The sequence below is a fragment of the Micrasema longulum genome, unplaced genomic scaffold, assembly GCF_059751315.1.
Source record: "Micrasema longulum isolate JH-2025_06_02 unplaced genomic scaffold, ASM5975131v1 h1tg000225l, whole genome shotgun sequence".
Lineage (NCBI taxonomy): Eukaryota > Metazoa > Arthropoda > Insecta > Trichoptera > Brachycentridae > Micrasema > Micrasema longulum.
In genome coordinates this window covers 132,417-156,600 of record NW_028277430.1, presented here as the reverse complement: position 1 = coordinate 156,600, position 24,184 = coordinate 132,417, and the positions used below count along the sequence as shown (strand labels likewise).

At 31.8% G+C, this 24,184-nt stretch overlaps 1 protein-coding gene across 1 annotated transcript in view; it reads left to right on the top strand.

Moving 5' to 3' along the window:
• The window catches only part of LOC148283520 (uncharacterized), a 146,221-nt gene that overhangs the window by 69,485 nt on the left and 52,552 nt on the right, over positions 1–24,184 (top strand). The window contains exon 4 of the mRNA XM_088243694.1: positions 21,963–22,160. Coding sequence (XP_088099820.1) covers positions 21,963–22,160 — 198 coding nt within the window. The remainder of the gene's footprint in view (positions 1–21,962; positions 22,161–24,184) is intronic.

Sequence of the window (24,184 nt, the reverse complement as noted above, 5' to 3'; positions counted from 1 at the left end):
GCACATATTAAACATACATCTCTATTTTCAAAATACAGTTAATGTATATATATATATTGTATATGTGTATAAAGTGTCAAATAAAATAAATAAATAAAATTTTAAAAAAATAATAATCTCATATGCAGATAATATCTTAAGAGTTATCTTGAGTTTAGTCTCTTATAGTAAATAAAATAAAATATAGTCTAATCGGTGAAACCGTCAATTGAACAAATCATCGATAATTATGTCTGTATTGTTTTAAAGAGAAACTCCTTATAGAATTAATTATGCAGGGAATTACGTCATTTTGTTATGCTTTTTCCAATATTGAGTAACGACTTTCTTTGTAATCATTTTCCGGAAGTCTGTAAAATAAAAATGCATCTATTGTAACATCGAATTACCGGAAATATTTTTCGATTCATTATTTAGATTAAAATATTTAACATTTTTCAAAGGATGTCAAGAGTATCTATTTATTTGTAATTCCTTTTTTTTCTAATTAAAAAGGAAAAAAAGAAAGAAGAATTATTTTTAATTTTATTTTTAGTTTTTCTTATTTACTTTATATGCTTACTGTTTTTTTATATTTTTTTAATGCATATTTTTATACCTTACTATTAATGATACAGTATACAGGGTGTTCTTTAAACCCTGTCACATCCGAAACCACGATGATCAGTATGAGCAAGAAGACATATTGGCACATTAAAATCTTTTTTTAGAACGAATAAAATTTTAAAAAATAAAATATCAAAAAAAGGAAATGGTTGCTTACTTCTGCAGGGGTGAAACGAGGTGGGGAAAGGTGGGAGTCAGATACTGCGCCGCGCTCTTCTCACTTCTCCCCTACAGAAGTAAGCAACCATTTGTTTTTTTTAAATATTTTATAGTTGTGTTTAGAAATTAGTTTAGAAATTGTCTAGTGTAAAATTACATTTTTAAATTATTAAATTAAAATACGTTTCTTTTTGGTATTTTGTTTTCTGTACTAAAATATTTATATTGTGTATTTTTTACATGTATATGGAACTGTGTGAAAAGGATGTATGGATGTGTATAAGTGCATGTATGTATTAGTATGTAAGTGTATTTTTTTCCATAAATTCGTGCTGTCACGTTAAACCAATATCCCCCACGCACAGCAAAAAATTTTTCTCATCATTTTGTTCTTTTCTTATTTATGTGAACTGTAAACCAATGTGATTGTAAACTATTAATAAATATGAAAAATTACAAGGATTGTGTAAAAAATAAGGTTCTCTAATTTTTTTTCAGGTTTAAGGCATTTTTTATTTGAACTGTAAAATACATCATTAGAAAGCTTAATTTCTTAACAATTTTTAACATAATCACCAGATTTTTCAACGCATTTTTGCTGACGACTAATCCACTTTTGGGATCCAGCTTCAAAGAATTCGCCGCCAGTCCGTGGAGGAATTTGGTGACCGTCCTGCTGGTTGAGATTATGACTCGAGGGACCACAATAAATTCGGAAATTATTGCGGGACCTTGAAAAAACTCAGAAGAGCCATCCAAAATCCCCGGAGAGGAAGACTGACGAAAGGCGTTAGACTGCACCACGACAATGCGCGCCCGTACGTCTCTCGCCAAACCGAGGATTTAATCGAAAATTTTGGCTGGGATCTCGTTGAACAGGCTCCCCTACAGCCCTGATCTTGCACCGAGTGACTTCCACTTGTTTCCAAAACTAAAGCAACACTTGGGTGGACAAAAGTTCGAGACTGATGAAAGAGTGCAGGAAGCGGTCATCAAATCCCTCCACGGACTGGCGACGGACTTCTTCGAAGCTGGATTCCAAAAGTGGATTAGTCGTCAACAAAAACGAGTTGAAAAATCTGGCGATTATCTTGAAAAATAGTTGAGAAAATAAGCTTTCCAATGATGTATTTTTCAGTTCAAATAAAAAATGCCTTATACCTGAAAAAAAATTGAGATACTTATTTTTTACACAACCTTCGTAAAAATAAGTATTTTGTGTCAACCGTGTCGGGAATCGAACCCGAGACCTCTTGCGTGGCAGGCAAATGCGCTGATCACTACACCACTAGGCCGACAATATTAACGAAACATTTTATCGTATGCACGTATTTTAAAAATCAATAAATACAATAAAATTGTTCTCGTTGGTACACGTTTTACAAATCTGTAGTGGATGTAAGTTACCGATACAACCCTTAATGTATCGATAAAAAACATATAAATATTCACCCTTTTGATAAAAGTACATAAAATCAGAAGGGTAGATTTTTATTGACTAATATTTAATGTGTATTTTATTCAGTTCCTACAAAGATCGTGGACTTATATTCATATTATCGAACAAATATACGTCATAAAAATAGTTTTAATATACTGAATGGGTAAACGATTGTGTTATTAAAAAAACTAATGGAAAATAGGGGTACTTTGATGCAAAAAATATTTGCGGACTTCAGCTGAAACGGGTATTTTTGAGAAGGGATTATAAAGTGTTCATTTATTTAGTTCTTTGAGCAAGCAGCAAGGAGGTTTTCAATAAATAGTCTCTAGAATGTATGATGTATGCATAGAATTAAGAATAGTCCAGAAGCCGCATACGCGCATCAAACAGAAGGCGACTAAACTAATCTCTAACGAGTAGTTTTAAGTTTTGACCCATTAGTTTCTTTGTAGACGCCGCTCAGTACGCAACTCCCGATTTGAATTCAACTTTGACGTTTTGTGTCGTTTTAAAGTGTAGAAATGCTGCTGGGATAAAAAAGAAACAGGATGGGATCACAGTTTATGCGCAAGTAGCAAATGCATGTGTAAGTAGCAAATGCATTACTCAAAAGTTTTATTATTTTTCCACCTGTCAGATTGTCTAAGAAAACAAAATGGACATTTAGCTAGTTTTGCCAGGGTAGTTATTTTTTACGCTACTGTTTATTAATAAGAGTATTGGTTTTAATTGAATTATAGAAATTTTAGCTTCTTTTTTGCTTGTCTAATGAGAACATTAACGAGAATTGGACCTCTCGGATTAAACAACGCCGCGGTGGATATTTGACTGACATTATGTTTAAAACATCTAATATTATTTAACATGACATAAAAATATCCGTTTAATAAGTCAAAAGCTTTGGTAATTGAAAGGGAAGTGAGGTTACTGAGTCCATAATAAATGTAAACAATAATTCCCTTGAACTAGTAAAAGAATTTGTGTATCTGGAAAGCATGTTTACAAGAGACGGAAGAGTAGAAAAATATTTTGGTAGCAGAGTGAGTGCGGGCTAACAAAATGAACGGCGCACTAAGCACAGTGATTGTTAATAAAAATATGTCAATCAAAGCTAGACTGGCAGTGCACAGCAGAGTTTTTGTCCCATCACTCATGTATGGGAGAGAAACATGGAACTGGCAGAGTAAGAATGATAGCGTGAATGCGCTTGCTTAGACGAATGTGTGGGAAATAAAAAAATGTTATTCTGAAGTATTGCTGTATTGCCGTAAAAAACCGTGTATAGGGACGTACATTATATCTATTTAAAACTTTATTTCACTGTCATTTTTTTATTATAATTAAAATGTATTTTTAAACATTATTTTCTGGAAGGTTAAATCCATTGAAATTAAACTAAGATTTGGACATAAATATTTATAAAATAATTTAAAATTAAATTTTCTGAAAATCTTCGTATTTGTTAAGTTGGTTATAATATCGCACATCCGATTAAATAGAGTCCCAACTCAAAAAATCTGATATTTAATTACACAATAAAATTGTAAATTCAATATGGGATTGCCCTGAACTATTATCTCATCAGGGTGGCTGAAAGAATGACTAGACAGGTGCCACCGTTTTGTAGCAACAATTCACGGACAGTGTATACTTGTAATGCCGTATTAAATACACTTCATGAACTCGGCAATTGTTTTTCCCACGTATCTGATATATTAAGTGTAGGGTATTGTTCCTAAAGAAACAACCTTTTGAACTTTTTCAAAGATGGTGAATGGTAATTATATTTATTTATTCATGCATTTCATAATATATATATACAGTTTTTGTTCACTTTGCCTAGCTGTGTGAACAGTACTTATGATTTTCTTGTTGTTTTGCTGTAGAATGTTTTATTATTTAAACTTTCTACTGAATATGCTGTATAATTTTTAGGTTAATTTTTTTAATATAATCTTGGATATAAGGAAATTCATGTTAAAATAAAAATATATATTAAGCCAAATATGTTAATATTATAAATGTTTGTAAAAGGCAGATTTGCCGTTTATGTTAATAAAATAAACAAAACAAATTACATTTAAAAACCCTCATATAGGTACTTAAAAAAATGACATCATTCTTGCTTTACGATTTTTTCACATAATGGCTGTATAAAATACTCGTACGCTAACACTTATAGTAGCACGTGACAACAAAATAAATTATTTTAATTAAATTACAAATTTAAAAGCTTCAATTAAATTAACTTAACAATAGAATCACCATATAAAGCGCCCTTGAGGTATTTTATTACGAAAATGGCGCTATATAAGTTATCCATAATTAATTAATTAATTAAGAGAAAACGCGGTCTCACTTTTCCTCATACAAACCTATTCCTGTATTTTCTCTCTGAATTGCGGCACTAGAAAAATGTTTTTTTAACAGTATATATGTATATATATTTGATCGGCGCGTTTCTATTGTATTTATTTTTTGATGAATTGTTTTTTTATGGGAATTATGATTATCAAAAAAAACGAAAAAAGGTCCCAGTTTTATCTGCCGTCTTGGGACGAACGGTACAAAAATATGATCAATTATTTTGGAAGCAGAAAATTTAATTCTGATACTATTTCTTAAAAAAATAACCAAGCCGGTTTAATTTTGGGGTGCAGAAAACGGGATTCTTAATCTTAATATTCTGTTCATATTGTATTTTATATCATTATGAACCTAGCTGCTTTAAAACTTTAACTGCATTTCTTTAGCTTATTTAAAAATAAAGAATAAAATATTGTTATAATTTTTTTAATTATTTTTTTTTAAACCCGCTAAACTTCTAAACACAGTTCTATATTTTATTACTTTATATTGTATTTTTTAAAATTTATGTTGATACATTCATCGTTTTATTTTTATACCAACTATACTTCTTAACACTGTTTATTTTATTTTATTTTATTTTATTAGGGAAATCAACAGTTCTACATACATATTTTTAGTAAACAAACAGATCAAGTGTATAAACTCAGAACTAATAACATCAGTATACAAAGTTAGTAAAGAAAATATATATTACATATCAAATAAATACATACAATTTATACATATAAAAATGTTATTTTCAAGTACTCAATAATCAAAGATTTTTTAAATATTAATTTTAAGAACATTAAGTTACTGTAAATTGGGCGGGATAAGGACAAAAATGCTAGAAGAGAGGATAAGGAGGGGGCGGGGGAGATGTACATATTTATTATTATAATGTCTACTAAGTTACATAATACATTTTTAGTGTAAATTTTAAATCTGACAGAGTGATGTTTGTGTAATCTATATTTTTAAATTTTGTATTGTACATTGAAAAAGTCCCACGAAAAAAAGCATTTTTAACATACGATGTTTTACTTATTGGTACATGAAACAGGTGGTACCGTCTACAAATCCTGGCTGGCACATGTATTGTTATTAAACCAAGCAGCTCTGTACAGTCAACCATTCCTGTCACAATATATGTTCATATATATTATTCCTTTATATTGTTTTTTTTTTTTTTTAAATATATGTTGTTTATATACTCATCTTCTTTTTTTATACCAACTTTACTTCTAAACACTGTTCTATCTTTTATTGCTTTATATTGTATTTTTTAAATTTTATGTTGTTTATATGCTCATATTTTATGTAACTTTCATGTGTGTAAAAGCCTCATGAGCGTGAAAAATTAAAAAAATAAAAACTATTACCACCAGTAATAATAAGAACAAGGTACATAAATGTAACTCACATTAAAAAAAAAACATAAGACTTCCATAGTTCCTTCTCAAAAATGTTTTCCGTCTCTTTTGTAACAAATTTAGATCTAAATAACTCCCTAGGGAGGAAATCCATCCCGACTTAAAACATTTAGACATGCTCAAAACATTTTTGAAAAATAAACAGTTTTAAGATAAGGTGATTTTAATTGTTGGGCTCACCTTGAAATTCTGCTTTTTTTAACTATATGACTCTATTTTATTGGATGTATTTTATGATTTCCTAGAAGCGGAAACGGCCGTGGAAGGGTTAACATAAAATGAATCACAAAACAATAAAACTTAAATCATTCAATTACAGTTTAACTGACGTTCTTCGATTTCTATTTGCGAGTTTAACCGTTGACTGGCCGTTTTCACAATCAATTTCCTTCGGTGTAGTCTTGAGTTTAAGTGAGATTTACATTTAAATTGAAGTAGTTAACGTCTAACAGTCATTCATAAAGTTGTAAGAACAAATATTGCAAGTCATTTTCTTGGCTACTCCAGTTAGGTCCGGGTTAGACTTACCTCAGTATTTTTTTTACCCAAATCCAGGTATAGTCAACTTTGCACCTAAGTTTCCGTTTGTCAAAACATTTTTTATATTTTTTATTTTAAACTAGTTTTTTCAGCGATTTTTATAAAATTATTGCTAGTAACCTCGGAGTAATAATACGACACCGGCTAATAGAGTCGCCCAACCAGACAAAAACCACAATATGATTATCAACTATGATCATCAACTGAATCGGGTTACGGTGTTGTGGACATACGGATTAGAGGTCCGAGGTTTGAAACCCACTCTACCCCAACTTGACTTCCATTTTCTTAAAGTGAGTTATTCGCAACTCGTTGAAAATGGCCACCAAAATTAAAATATTTGAGTAAATTATAAGAACTTATTCCTTTAAAAATAAAATTGCCAAAATAGCTACAATTTATTTATTTATTAATATGCACAGCGCACAGTGCATTTTACCTTACAAAAATACCTATTTAATAGAATATAAACACTTATACATTATGTGAAAAAGAAAAAATGAAATAAGTAATAGGTTACAAATATGTGTACTTATATGTTGTATGCGTACAAATATTTGTACTTATAATTGTACTCTGTCGGCTGCCAGCTCTTGTGCATCCTCCCAAGTCAGGTTCGCGTCAGTTCTGACACGAACTGCCGACGAACAGTCAGCAGTGGACGTCCAGGACGTTGAGAACCTGATGCCTTGTAAAGTAGGCAAGCATGGTAAAAACTCTCAGGAGGCTTCCGCAGCACATGACCAAGCTGACCGTATCGCCTCCGCTTGGTGACAGTTGTCACCGGAGTTTGCTGCGTCCGTTATCTTATAATTTCATTCCTCACAAAGTCAAACCGCACACCCAATATTATTTTATCTAATTACACGCAGGATTATACGTCGCGAAACGTAAATATTTTGACATTAAATATAAGGTGTTCAAGGATGTTGCATTGTGATCGCGAATACGATAAACAACCATGGTGAGAATTTGTTATCACGTTGCTTATTAGCACGTTTATAATTATTTGTGATTGAGCTACAGAATATCAGTTCATGGATTACCTCTTCGTTCTAATTCTCAAGGCACTCTCTTAATACCCATCCACAATTCCTTTTTCTTCTCTAACTCACATTGTGTCCATGCGGCTCGACTGTGGAATCATCTCCCATCCACCATCAAAGAGGTTACTACATTATCTCTGTTTAAATCACGTCTGAAGAAACATCTCCTTTCTCTTCCTTAATCTCTCCTCCTTCCCTTTTTCCTCTTTCCTCTTATTTTCCTTATTCCCATTGAGTAATAGTTTTGATTTAAGGTAATTTATAAACAAATACGTTTGTTTCTATTTTTATATAATTTTAGCTTTTTAATCTTTTTTTTTCTTTAGAATATGTTCTGTAACTTGAATTATAAAAATAATACTTTTATTTTATTGGTTGGTTAGAAGAAATTGCCATGTGGCAATAAACCCGCCAGTGTACAAATAACATTATGTACAAAAAGTTAAATAAATAAATATTTCATTGATATTAATATATTTAATTAATTGAATTCTGTTTGTAAAAAATGTGTCCCGCAACCCAAAGCTTTCACTCCCCTGTAATTATCAACGCAGTCTTTTTGGTGGTCTGTTTTGGACCAAAATTAACTATTTCAATTGTACTTTTTGATGTTATTTGTAATACCTACGGATATATATTTTCTTTTTGTTTTAACCACTTCCGGACTAATCAATAGAACCTTTTTTGAGTGTGGGAACCACAGACGAGAAATGGAACCTAAATAAACTGTTACTTTGTCTATAAGTGATTGTTGCAGTGATCTATGATCAAGCTTTTGCCAATTGAAATAATAATATATTTTTTATTAATATCCCTACAGAGATGAGGTAGAATTTTTTCAAATTCAGGATTATCGATATTCGAGCGTTTACAGGGCTTATGACCTGTCATTGGCTGGGTTAAGTGGCCACTTTACGTTTTACAACATTCCCTATTCCGCTTATTAGTGAATATCGACACAGGTAACATTTTGATTTTTGTATATATATCTTATTAAATGAGAAACCATTCACTAGCGTGTTGGAGCGCCATCTATGTATTGATATTGAAGTTAAGTATTTTTAATTAGCATATTACTTTATTATATGTATTTAAGACATTTAAGATCAAAATATTTCTAATACCAAAGAATCGGGTTGTGGTCCTGTGGCTAGTGTCTCGGACTCACGGACCAAAGGTCTGTGGTTCGAATCCCACTTTACCCCAACTTGATTCCCATTTTCTAATAGTGAGTTATTTACAACTCGTTGAAAATGGCCCTCAAATTTAAATATTTGGGTAAATCATAAGAACGCAAATATTTCTTTTTTTAAAAAAAAAAAAAAAATCTTTTTTTTATCAATAATTCTATAACTGGTAATATTTTATTATTTTATTCATGTGTGAGCGTGGATGGCTCGGAGTGTACATTCGGTATTTTTATTTATTTTAATTTATTACCTCCATGGAAAACGCAAACGTCAACAATTATTCTTTTCTCACTTAAAATTCTTATTTATTTTTTTGTTACATTTAATGTTTATATCTTTTTAATTTATATAAACTTAAATGGTATTTTTAAGTTAAAAAATCATTGTTTTTAATACTTATTTTGTATGACTGTATGTTTTCTGAATAAAATAAAATAAAATTTTAAAAAATATATAGTTCATTTTTTTTAGACTTTCTTAATTTGTTAATTAATAATATTGTTTTAAATGCTCTGTATTACTTATGCTTACATGTATGTATATTTAATTGTATTTGTAACTAATATGTAAAAGGCACTAAGTACCGTTTATTTCAATAAAATAAAATAACATTACTACCTACTAAATAATTTACTATACAGTTATACAATATTAATTTATTATTTAGGAATGTATTTCGAATTAAATTTTCCGATTTTTCTCGACCTAAACCCAGTAACCAATTTTTTACAAATTTATAAAATCAAATTCGGGTCATGGTTTTGCAATGTTTGGGTAAAATATTGAATATTTTGGAGCCCAGAAACCTGAAATTTAGCCCGAATTCAGAGTTTGTGATAGATCCCATGACCCATCCTCTACTTTGACTTCTGGTAGTGTGGGAGTGTTCCTTTTGGGATTTTATAGAATAATTTACTTTCACAAACATTATTATTCTAAAAATATATAATTGCCTAATATCTAAGATCTCAAATTCCTCAAATAACTTGACGCGGGGGTACCTGAAGGGCTTTTTAAAAATTATTTTAATGATTGATTTTGGGCAGATTCGAGAGGTTTTAATTTTGATTTATTAGTGCCTCCCGGTCGTAATCATCAGCCGCATTACCTCCTTGGCATCTGATGATCCATAGAGCACTGAATTGGTACTGAATTGGAGTATAAGGAATATTAGATTTAATATGTGTATTTTGTGTACAAGTTTGGATTTTGTCGAAGGGAAGAGACCATTAAAGGAGAAAGGAGTCATAGTCCTGTCCGAACGTTGGCCTGCTTCTGCTGGCTTCAAATATAGAATTCTTTTTGCAAATGTCAAACTCAAAAGTGAACAAAACAAAAAATAAAATAAGCTATTTTTTCATTTGTACACCATTTTTCGAAAAGGAGCTAAATCATATTGTAATGATATTTACATGTATATAAATGTTTGTATAATTTATATAGCGCCATTTTTGTGGAAATCACGTCAAGGGCGCTGTACAATAAATAAATATCTCCGCTGTCTAATTTTGACCCATTTCAGTTGCCTACGATATTCAGAAATGTGGTCATATTTCCTAAGGCCAAAAATGTACCTTTTGCATGTATTCTGAAGTCGTTCAAGTTTATCGAGTCGCTCACAGCTTAAATCAGTCATGGAAACATCAGCGTAATCTAGAATGGGTAGTAGTAATGCTCGTACAAGGGTGTATTTAGTATAAATGGGTAAGAATTTTTGCAACCTTCTAAGTGCGTGTAGACTGAAAAATATTTCGCGGCTTAATTCATTAGTATAAGCTCGCCAGCATAGATAATCATCCATTTGTACTCCTAGATTTCAACATCCAGTACCTTCATAAATTGAAACAATGTCTCAGATGGGACAAAAATTATTCTCGGATTACCAATCACGAAGTTAGCCATAGTTTACAGCATATAAATTGGCTGTAGGTGTTATGGTCGAGAATAACAAGCGCAGCGACGAAACCGTCCGTTATACATTTGCTGTTAAACCAAAAACCAAAAAAAAAAACAAATGTGTTTTTTTCTTTTTATATACTTTTTTTGGCTTGTATACATAATTTCAATTTTTTCAACGTTTTTGATAAAAAAATTAACCTGTATTGGGTGTGCGCATATTTTGTTAATTAAAAAAAATTATTTTATTTTGTACTAGTTCAGTATGTATATATACATCCATGTAATTTTTAAACTTTTTCAATTTTCTTTCCCAGATTGCATAATGTAAACATTATTTTGAATTTATTTCCATGCCTAGTATTCTGTTTATTCTGTTATTTTCGAGTATTTTTCATACCCTTTTTAATTTGTAGTATATCATAATTTTAATTTTTCTGCTTTTGTTAAATAATATTATAGTTTAAAATTTAAAAACGTCTCTAAAAAAAATATTATCTGTATGTCCCTAAATGAGTTTTTTTTTAAAAAACTCCTTGGGAATATTGTATATAATTATGTATAATATGTTTTCAATATAATAAAAAAAAAAAAAAAATAAAAAAAAAATATATTTGCAACGTTTTTGTTTTATGCAATATCTATAGCTGTAACGCGTGTATGTATTTTGAGTTTCAGTCAGTCTCACCTTAGAAAACCAGAAATTACCTCCACTTCTAACTACATACTTGTGGTTCTTACCATATTTAATATCATATTCATATTTCATGAATCTTATGCCGGCAATCAAACTCAAGACCTCGGGCATAGTAAGCAAAAGCTTGAACCAGCAGACCTGATGTCCTTTATCATTCCATTTTGATGCCTATTTTAAGTAATGAAAATCTCTATTCACCCTAATGAGTGCAAAAACAACCCTTATTTACGGAGGGGGTGGCAAATGACATTTTGGAATGTAACATTAGATTAATTCAATCAGTTCTAATAGCATCGCAATCGCCTCCCGCGGGATTCGAACCCTAGATCACCCCTTTTACAAACCCGCCACTTGGGACCAAACCCACTGGACTACTGGGGAACGAAATGTCAGACAATTGATTGTCTTTTTGTATTGCGATTATGTATTATATTTTAAAGTATTTTTATTTTTATCGTTACATTTTATTTTGAACATTAGGTGTTACCATAAAATGTGTCCATTATTTCCCAAATTTAAATACAACCACAGAAAATATATTGTTACGGTTATACGTCATTCAAAATACAATTTTCTGCTTTACAAGATATTGTGTTTGCTTTTACGTGTCATTAAATTTTTTATTTGATTGCAAGCACATAAGGCCTACGTGGTGTAGTGGTCAAGACGCTTGACTCACACACGGAAGGTTCCGGGTTCGATTCCCGATTAGAACACAAAAATTGAATGTGATTTTTTCTCAAGCCTGGGTGTTCTGTGATGCAAATCACCACTGTAATTGGGCCTCCAACCTGTTATGTTGCAAAAAAATAATTGAATTGAATCGTACATAAGTTTTGATTTTGCTTTATAGACAGTCGAAAAAAACTCTGAATAATAGGCGCGCGCACATGAGAAGATGTATGAATGTAGAGAAAGCGAGATTTGTATGCAAAGATAGAGTGATGTGGTGCTCTATCCTCAGCCTACCCTTACGGGGAAACGACGTGATGGTTTGTTTTTTGAAAATAACTCTGTTAACTTCCCATTGTAATTGAGCTCATCGACAATAAAATTTTGCAGTGATTAATCTCTAAGTAAATATTTTACTTCGAACCAGCCAGAAATCGATCCGGGAACTCAAGCGTGATAGGCGAATCCGCCAACCACCACACTACAAGGCCGACTTATCTTTACTTGATTTCCATTTTCAGGATTTTTACCTGAGATTAGCAATCGAGTCTAAAACATTCGTTAAGGATTCTGGCTCGATTTAACACACAGACCTGTATTTTTCATACGCCTAAAATGGAAAAAATTTCTATAAAATTAAATCAAATTAATTTAATTTGTTTTTTACACCCATTCGCCAAATAAATTGTTCCGTCATCTGAATTGAACCAAATACCCTTCGATCAATGACAAACTACTCACCCCTGGGGCCACTTCGACATTCGAACTGAAAATAAGTTGAATCAAAAACAGGGTTTGTTCACAACTAGGGTAGGTATAATAATAAGTGTATCATCCCCTAACACCAGTGTTAGCACTTAAAGTATTAGGGTGTGAGACTTGTAGCCAAAAGTCTAATCTAGTACTTGCTTTTTCATTCTATATATTTTTTTGTATATTCGTTACTGATTTTTCCAGCTGTACATATTTGTAAATTCTTTTTTTTTTATCTAGGTCATATTATAATAAATTAGTATTATATAAATCTCCACCAAAGCCAGTGGCTACCATTGTGATCTATTTGCATTCGAACAAGCCAGATTCAGAAAGTTTAATGTGCTATACTACTACCACTGAGAAATGCCACTTAGCCAAAGTGTTTATAGTTTTTGGTATATATACTAATTTACGCTAGAGGAATAACTCGTTTTTTTGTGTTTTTCCCAAATATCCTAAGACGTTTTGCGGCTACTAAGCGCATAGACGGTTTGGATTCTAATTCCTCGTTTCCAATTATGATCGGTTTTAATAACACTTGAGACCTAGATTACAGAACGTCTTGCAGCTACAAAGCGCTTGTAAAGCTCCCATTCAAATTACTATTTTAATTGATTATGTAGAGGTTTTTTTTATTTTTAAATCGTTTACAAAAACAGGAGCTAGATTTAAACATATTATCATATTTCTTGTCTACCAATCTCTATAATTTGTTGTCTAATACATTGAGGCAAAATGATCAGTCTTGATGACTTTAAAATATTGCAGAGTAAAACTATTTATTTAATCAATATTTTGAATAGATTGATGTTAATTCATTCATACCACCGGTATTTCTTATGTATCTACTCTCACTACCTCCACCTTCCATGGAATCATTTCTCTACAATATCGCAGAGTGTGTGCGGACCAACTACTGCTTTACAAAATTATGACAGGAATGGTTGACTGTACAGAGCTGCTTAGTTTAATAACAATACATGTGCACGCCAGGATTTGTAGGCGGTACCACCTGTTTCATGTACCAATAAGTAAAACATCGTATGTCAAAAATGCTTTTTTTCGTAGGACTTTTTCAGTGTACAATACAAAATTTAAAAATATAGATTACACAAACATCACTCTGTCAGATTTAAAATTTACACTAAAAATGCATTATGTACCTTAGTAGACATTATAATAATAAATATGTACATCTCCCCTCTTCTCCTTATCCTCTCTTCAAGCATTCTTGTCCTTATTCCGCCCAATTTACAGTAGCTTAATGTTCTTAAAATAAATATAAAAAATCTTTGATTATTGAGTACATGAAAATAACAAATTTATATGTATAAATTGTATGTATTTATTTGATATGTAATATATTTTCTTTACTAACTTTGTATACTATGTGGAAATCTGTTATTAGTTCTGAGTTTATACACTATATCTGTTGTTTACTAAAAATATGTATGTAGATCTGTTTATTTCCCAAATAAAAATAAAATAAATAAATAAATAAAATATAAAAATACGTATTGCAACAAAAAAAAACGTATTCCTAACTCTATGAGGCTAACAACCCTGTGTTGAGTTGGGATACTACATAATGGAAAGTGGAAACATGCATATTATTAAAGAATACTACAAATAAAAACTATGCCATAAACATATTTTATATTAAACATCTGAACAAAACGCTTAGAACACAATAGTACTATATATGTATAAAAGTATACAATGCCTGGCAGTTCTGTCTATTTTACATCGACCTTGCGTGGATATGATATGACTATGATCTAACCTAGGATATGATGATTTGATGGTTTAGCGTGTATTCTGACTCATTCAATAATTCAGAATTTTCTCGAAGAACTGTCCAGATTGAAAAGGTAAACGCGAATTAAGTATGAAGTATTGTATATAACAAAAAGTTGCACGTGCCACACGCTGTGACGGCTCGCGCATTAAATAGCACCTCGTACAATGGGAAGTTGGGTCTTGATCAGCGTCACCAACTGAAGAGCGCTACAAAGTTGGCAACCTGACAGTGTTTACTACAATATTAATCATAGTATGCAAACGCCATAATTACTATAGATATAGACGGACAAATTTCCGTGCATTCATTCTATTTAAGTTGTAAAAAAAATACCTTCATAAAAATGCCCCATGTTGGGCGCCATTTGGGCTAATCCACTTTGGTATGAAAACACGACGGGATGGCTTACAACACCGCTAACTGGCTTACATCTCCCTGTACTGGGTGCGATTCACAAACCGGCACTTGAGTAATAAAGCTCTAACTACGGGAGGGGTGAGGCAATGCATATGTTAAGGGGAGTAACGAATACAAGATTACAGGGTGGTTGTGGAAACAATAATCCACTTGCAAGTAATATGAAGTGGATTCGGTGAGCTTGCAAGTAAACATCTGATCTATTTTAGATATAATACTCGTACGTATAATTAATGAAAAGGAACTTTAAAAAAATTATTTTGGATTCTGCCAATCAATTTTGGAGTACGGTATAATTGGATGGGGTGGTGCAAGTGACACAGTTTTAAATAGTGTATTTGTTGCACAAAAATCTTATAAAATAATATTCAGAGTCCCGATACAGACATCTACTGAAGAGATATTCCACAAATCACAACTTATGACACCAAAACAATTGTGCGCTAAAACAATAGGTACTTACTTACAGATTCAAAAACTACTTTTACTCAAATGAAAGACATAACCCCTACAATACATCACATACAAATAATATAACCACTAGATCCTCAACACAATGACAACTTACACAAATACAAACTAATACCACTTTCGGACAAAGGAATTTTGAGTATTATTCAATTTAAATATTTATCCTACTTTCACTATTTATTAAAACAATTAGTAAGGAGAAAAAAATAAAAAAAACTGTAAAAAAAAGGATAGTGGAGCTAGGTAGAAGTAAAATAGTAAAAAACTCATTCGCCCAAACCAATATTGAATCAACTGTTCCACAAGTGTATAGCATATGTTATGTTTTTGTTCGTTCATTGTGCGTTTTGTAATATAAATAATATAGATGTACATCAATTAATTATAAACATTAATACCTAGTTTTTAAAACTGTCTAAACATTTTGTTAATTATCTCTGTTTATTAAGTTAGTCTTCTTAGTCTCATATGTAAAAAAGTATATTGTTAATTGTCCTCGGCACGTGTAACCCCAGTGAGGTCATATTATTTTTATTATTAACTTAGCTTGTAAGAGAAAAAATATGAATAAATAAATAACATTAAATTAAAATAAAGTGTAATATAATTAATTCCTTTTTTTGTTTATAAGGTGGTTTTACACAACAATATTTTATTATCCCTTGACTGGTATCTGAAGTGTTTCAATGTAAAAAATAATGTTTAAATAAATATTAACTAACTAACTAACCATCATGCCATTTCCCCGGAGGGGTAGGCAGAGAGAATAGAACGCCACACCACTCTGTCCTGGCACACTTCCTTTGCTTCCTTCACATTCATACATCTTCTCATGCACGCACGTCGATTATTCCGACTTTTCACATGACCACTTTCAAGAATTTGTTGTACTTGATCATGCCATGTCTTTCTCGGCCTTCCTCGACTTCTACAACCAGACACATTCGCATCATAAATCTTTTTAGCCGTTCTTTCATCATTCATTCGCTCCACATGACCGATCCATCGCAAAAGACCTTTCTTAATTTTGTCAAATATTTCGTTTGAATTATGTTGGAAATTGAACCCATGACCTCGCGCATGGTAGGCAAACGCGCTAATCATTAGACAACGAGAATGAGTACAAGTAATGAGTAGACAGAAGTATAGTACCCATTTTTAATATTTTCTTTACTTAGTACATATTATGTTTCCTTAAATTTTTAATTATATTTTTTTAATTTATTAAGCGCCCAGAGGGCTTTTACAATACAGAGTTGCTTATTAAATACATGTTTACAAACAGTATATATTTTACTTTCTGAAAGTAGGGCCCACATAAACATATTTTTACGTGGGCTCTTATAAAAATAATATAATAGTCGTTTTTAAATATTATATTTATTTCAAATGAAAATATATTTACTGACTTAAAACGATAAAGCTATCCATAGTTAGGCAGTAATTTCCACACCTAATGGTGCATAAGACACTGCATTGGTACACAAATTGGTACACAAAGCGTATCATAATCAGTTTTGTTACATGAAGGTAACATGATCAGTCTTACGTTTCAGGTGGCAGTCCAGGGACTATGAAATTACGTAGAGTAGAGGCACCCTTTTAAATAAATATTTCATGTCAACCATGTCGGCAATCGAACCCGAGACCTCTTGCATGGTGGGCAAACGCGCTGGCCATTACACCACGAGACCGACAATTTATGCATTAATTAAATTAATTAATTCTGTTAAAAAAAAAATCGTATTTTTAATGACAAAACCAACGATTAGAATCACTTTTTTTTATCTTTTCACTTTGCTGGGAAAATGAAAGTTTTTATCAAATATTTTTTGATTGATTCAACCAGTGTTAAATCAGTAATATTTATATATTAACTAGATACTATTAGAAAGTGCATGCCATTAAAAGACATGTGATAGCATTTTTTAACACCTATCCATACTAAACTGCAAAAGTGTGTTTGTTTGTTTGTTTGTGTGTCCCTCACGCCTCAACGGAGCAAGCAACGGAGAAAGAGGGAGTTGAAAATTTTAAATAGGACTAGAAGGTCAGATTTATTTCGACGGTCTTAAAGAGAAGACATATTTAAGCTAGTGGCTACTAGCTAGCTTTACTCATTATACGTGTATTGGTCTCTGGATAAGCCCAGCCTCCTGATTATCTTTCTTAAAAATCGATGTTGAACTGATTCGATAATGTTTATGTGAACATCGTAATATGGAGACCAGAATATATACAGAACATGTCGAAATAACTGAGTTATTCCAAATTTACTGTTATTCAAATTATTTCGCCTAGCAACAAAACATCACATTATTTCACTAGTGTATCATCCCCTTACAAAAACACTGTCATTGTTCTTTTACCCTTCTCCAATGTGAGTAGTATTTTATAAGGATGCAAATCCCTTGCGCCCGACCTTTAGGCTAGTCCTTCAATTGATTTTCTCCTCCCGAAAGGTCTCAACCCAGATGAAATGCGCACCCCAAAACGCGCCTTGGGTATCGTTAAAATAAGGGCTGTTTCGACGTGGAATGATTGCGTGATATGCACCCTGTTTTGACTAATTTCATACGTATTTGAATGTCAGGTTTGATGGATTATGGTATTAGGGATGTTTTGGTTTTTGATGCGATGCGTTGAGAGCTGGGATACACGTCGTATAAACTCCAGGAATATGATAGATGTTTTGCCTTTTCTTCTGCATCCCCTGAGGATGCGTTTATAATTATGTTGACTTCTGGAAAAGAAAAAAACAGGATATTAAAACATCATTCTTCGTTTTGATTTATTCACGTCATTATACAGATATTAATTCGATTTAGAAGTGATTTTTTTGAAGGGCCAATCTAAAATGGAATTCCAGTAATAATAGTTTAAGAAAATACAATATTATTCGACATTTTGCAATAAAAACAACAACGAAATACGAAATAAAATAACAACCCTTTTTAAATAATTAAAACAATTAAAAAGTATTCATATCATTATAATAAACCAATAAACAATTTGAAATTATTCGCTTTTCTATAATTTACAAAAAACTTATAATATAAAAAATCAAAAACTGATTTGAGTCTACTGAACAATTAATTTTATTTTTACAGATACAAAAATGAAAATTTCGTGACAACTGTTTGGCCTTGTTAGGGCATTTTTTATAGGTCTATAAAGAGCCTAGCTACTGTCTGGAAGGCGAGAGTTTACATTTTTCTAAATCTCCCCCTCTAAGCCCAGATCCGTAGTATCGGGCTATAAGGTAGAGGGCGAGCTCTTTAATTTATTTATTTATTTTATTTATTAGTGTATACACGGCACAAATGCCTTTTATAAACATAATTATAAATACAATTAACATACAGTGTTCTATTACAAAATTATGAAATAATATAATAACAATATATCTACACAAATTACACAGTTGTTTTATAAATATTATATATAATTACTTTGGAATTTTAATACTTAACATACTTAGGTAAAAAATAATAAAAATAAAGATAACGCAATATATTCGAAATAGCAAAAATCATAAATCATTGATTTGTTGGTATTGTTGCAATGTAAATTGAATGCCCTAGGAATAATACTAACTGTCTCCCGATAAGAGCTCAGGGGTTCTCAACCGTTTTTAAAAATAAAATATAAAAAGAAACAAAATAATAAACCTTTTAAAAAATGAAATTTTTTTTTTTTTTTTAAACATGTAAAAATTTTCATTTTAAAAACTAAAAAACAAATTACTAGTCGTACATTTATAAATATATTTGTCATTTTTTTGTTTATATATATATTTTTATTTTTATTTATATATTGGCGGCCTCCGTGGTGTAGTGGTCAAGACGCTTGACTCACACACGAAAGGTTCCGGGTTCGATTCCCGGTGAGAACACAAAAATTAAAATGTGTATTTTCTCAAGCCTGGGTGTTCTGTGATGTAATTCACCACTGTAATTGGGCCTCCTGGCCTGTTGTGGTGCAAAAATTAAAAAAAATATATATATATATTTTTTTTATCAATGAACATAAATACTTAAACATCAGTCAAAATTTTAAATTATTTATTTAATAGCAAGTTTCAACTTCATTTGGCTAATGTGAAAAATGTCAATACAACTGATCAGGTTCCCTAGGCTGTGCAATCTTGAAATAGGTGAATATCATCAGGTTTAACCAGTGGTCCCCGAGGAAGAGGCTCCTTTTATGATGTAAAGCATCCCATTCACATAGAATTTGTATAGGTCCTCATCTGCACTGCAAAACCTATATCTAGAAGTTTGGGAAAGGTTCATTCTAGAATGGTTGGTTCAATCTGCGGCGCCCTGGGCGGGCTCTAGTGATAACCCTCCCTTGATGAGGCCGAGCTTTATTTGGTCAAAAGCAAAACTTTTCGAGTACCCTTTTATCAGTTCCTTCGCATAGTGCTTACCGGGTACTTTTTGCCAGAGCATTACTTATTTATTTATTTAACTTTTTGTACATAATGATTATTTGTACATTGGCGGGCTTATTGCCAAATGGCAATTTCTTCCAACCAACCAATAAAATAAAAGTTTAATTTTTATAATTCAAGTTACAGTACATATTCAATAGAAAAAAAATATTAAAAATTTAAATATATATAAAAATAGAAATAAACGTATTTCAACAATGTTTGATTATGTCCAAATGCTTGCAGACTGGCTGGATTTCCTCCCTAGGGAGTTGTTCATATTTAAATTTATTTCAACAGAGAGGGAAAAAGTTTTCGAGAAGAAATTTGGAAGTCTAGGCATTTACAGGGCTTATGACCTGTCATTGGCTGGTTTAAGGGAGGAGGAAATCCAGCCAGTCTGCAAGCATTTGGACATAATCAAACATTGTTGAATTACTACCTGGTAAAAGAAGAAGTATAAAAATTGGAAAATTGTTTCCAGGCGTTGCCTAGTAGGTGATTTGGTTCAGCCGGATGAATCTCACCCACGTGATAAAGGTTTCAGCTCTTTCACTTCACAAAAGTCAACAGATGGAAGAGTTGAGGAAATGTGGATGTTCAAACATGGGCAGAATGGTGAATGTTACACAGTGTGTAAAGTGGCCACTTAAACCAGCCAATGACAGGTCATAAGCCCTGTAAATGCCTAGACTTCCAAATTTCTTCTCGAAAACTTTTTCCCTCTCTGTTGAAATAAATTTAAATAAACGTATTTGTTTATAAATTACCTTAAATCGAAACTATTACTCAATGGGAAAAAGGAAAAAAGAGGAAAGAGGAAAGAGGAAAAAGGAAAGATTAAGGAAGAGAAAGGAGATGTTTCTTCTGACGTGATTTAAACAGAGATAATGTAGTAACATCTTTGATGGTGGATGGGAGATGATTCCACAGTCGAGCCGCATGGACACTATATGAGTTAGAGAAGAAAGAGGAATTGTGTATGGGTATTAAGAGAGTGCCTTGAGAATGAGAACGAAGAGGTAAACCATGAACTGATAAGCGTTGAAATTTTTCACACAGGTATATAGGAGCATTACTCTCTGCTTCCTGGCCTATGACCTAAGCTCATTAAGAGGAGCATATTTACTGACATATTTTATAAACTTATCTCTTTCAGTATATGGTATTTAAATTATATATACTTTTAGAAATCCGCTTATTAAAATGTTTCCCATATATACACATATCCACATACATAGTTATGTATTATGTAAAAATTAATTATGCTTTACACAATATTATTTTTGGTATGTGTATATATATTTACATATTTATACACACACAATTCTGGGTTTTATCCCAAGGGGGAGTAGGTATATTTTTTATTTATATCACTACAGAGATGGGTAGAATTTTTGTTACTTTATTATACCTACTCCCCCTTGGGATAAAACCCAGAATTGTGTGTGTATAAATATGTAAATATATATACACATACCAAAAATAATATTGTGTAAACAAGATCTGGTCAAAAAATTAAGTAAAATAAATTGCAGAGTCATCTGCAGGCGATTACTAGTAATTAATTTAACTCGGATAGAGTCTTAGCTACATAAATAAAGTAATTTGCTTTAAAACTTAACCTCAATATCAAATACATAGATGGCGCTCCAAACGCGCTAGCGAAAGCTTTCCTAGTTTCATGACATATATACAAAAACCAAAAATGTCACCGATATGAATATTCGCTAATAAGCGGAATGGGGAATGTTGTAGAGTACCTACATAAAAGTGGCCACTTGAACCCAACCTATGACAGGTCATAAGCCCTGTAAACGCTCGAATATCCATAATCTTGAAACAAAAATTCTACCCATCTCTGTAGTGATATAAATAAAAAATAATTATGCTTTATTTAAACAACAGTATAATTTTTCACACATTTTTCTTGTACTGTCACAAAGTTGTGATGTTTGTCCTCAAAAATCAAATTATGATATTTCGAATGCCGTTTTTCAGACCGATCGCCGATAGGCCGAGCAGAACTGACCGTGTTTCTTTGCTCCAGGTATTACGAGACAGGAAGCTTCAAGGCTGGAGTGATCGGAGGCAGCAAGCCCAAAGTGGCCACTCCTCCGGTCGTGGATGCCATTGCTGCATACAAGAGGGAGAACCCCACCATGTTCGCTTGGGAAATCAGAGACCGGCTGCTTTCTGAGGGAATCTGCTCTCAAGACAACGTACCAAGTGTTTCGAGCATCAACAGGTAAGATATTATTACTAATGGGCAAAAATTATTTTTTTTATTAGCCAATAAATTAATCTAAAAAATCACAAGCCGATCGGTACTATTTTCATTAAAATCTGTTTAGAAATAAGGGAGTTATAAAGGACTAAATTCTAGTCATTTGAAGGGTGCCAAAAACAAATAATTTGTGACGTCAACAAGTATGACGTCTTCGGATGTTTTGTGACGTCATCAGATTGTTTTCATCAGTGTCTATGAATTTTATAAAATATTGTAAATAGCTTCCTTTTTCTATGTGTCGTTTGTTTCCTTTTTTGGCGTCCTGTCACTTATCAAACGCTACGAGATAATTCAATTTATCATTATCATAATAAATTAATATTTAGGAGAGGTTGAAAACCATAAAATATAAAAGAAATTCGAAATGTAAGATGTAATCCGTTTTCACTTTCATTTGTCAGTGCCTGGAACTGGAGTGTGGAGTGGATAAGGGGGGGATTTAAGATAATATGCATAGACAACTCTCCTTATATTTCTATCTGTGGCCCGTGACACTACCAACATTCAAATGAATGCATTACTCGTGAACTTCTGTGACAAAATTTAATACCAACTTGAGAAACTATCGTTTTCGAAAGACCTTATTTTCGAAACGAAAATAATGAATGAAAATATTCATTATAAGGGTTTATATAAACACTAGGAGAATCTTTAAACAATCTTTTATTTGTGGAGTAGGTTAAATCTGATATTCCTCCCGAGTGATAATATCCTATTATTCTCCAGGGTATGCTTGGCTACAACAGTTAGGAGACTAGAAGGAATGTGTATTTGGCTACAAATTTTTATTGATTGCTGCGCGGTATGTTTCATAATCCTGAGATTATGATAAGCATTAATTTAAATGTTCCTGATAATTAACTAAGACAGCGTCAGCATAGATTGTTTCATATTCCAACACACAGGACCAAGCCGTTGTTGGAAGGGCTAACGCTTGATGCTGAACAACATCGCTCAGTAGCTTAACCACAAATAACTATCGACGTGCTAATAAGCGACGTGATAACGATTTCTCAACACGGTTGTTTATCGTTTTCGCGATCACAATGGAACATCCGTGAACACCTAATATTAAATGTCAACATATTTACGTTTCGCGAGGTATAATCCTCCTGCGCAATCACATATTTGAATTTTACCTGCATAAAAATGGAAAATATTTCAAAACTGCTATTTTTATTTATTTATTTATTATTTATCATGCTATTTGTATCATTTAGCCGGTGGTTGGCAAGCCAAATGTCAAGAAAAGCAGTCGCCATAGTAATTGTACGTAATTAAATGTTTACTTTTTCGTATTAGATACTCTTTACTATATTGTTAATGCAATATATTGTATTATTTTTTAAAGTAAACACCGATTTTCCGCCAGTGAACTGTATTTTTTTACGAGGAAAAAAAAAGAAACTGACACGAGCGTTGACTTAGAGATTAAACACGCGTCGACTTATTTTATTTTTTAATTATGAAAGTATAAAAAAGAGAAGGAAAAAAAACATAAATGAAAGTTGTTTAAAAATTAAAATTTAAGTAAAAAAAGATATTTTAAAGTTTGTAGTTTGTAGTGAGTTTACAAATGGAAATAATATTCAAAATGAAGAAAATTTATAAGAGTAATTAAAAGTTAAGAATTGAAGTAAAGAAAGAAAAACATGCTGAGATGTAAAAATAAAATAAAATAGTAAAAACATTTTGAAAAAAAAAAGGAAAAACATAAATATACACATATGACTGCGATAACCTGTTCCAGTAACGATGGTACACTAATTAAGCCATTAATAACATATTAATATATTTACCTTGTTAAGAAAATCTAGACCATACCGTGAAAGGTTATTGCTAACACAGTCGCCCATTACGAATCAATAACGAACTATTCTCAGAGTTTGCTTTCGGTTCCTGAAATTCGGAAATCTGTATTATCCTTCTGAAACCGCTAGATGGCTGCCATTCTCTCGCCCGCGACTTCCGCGCCGCACGTT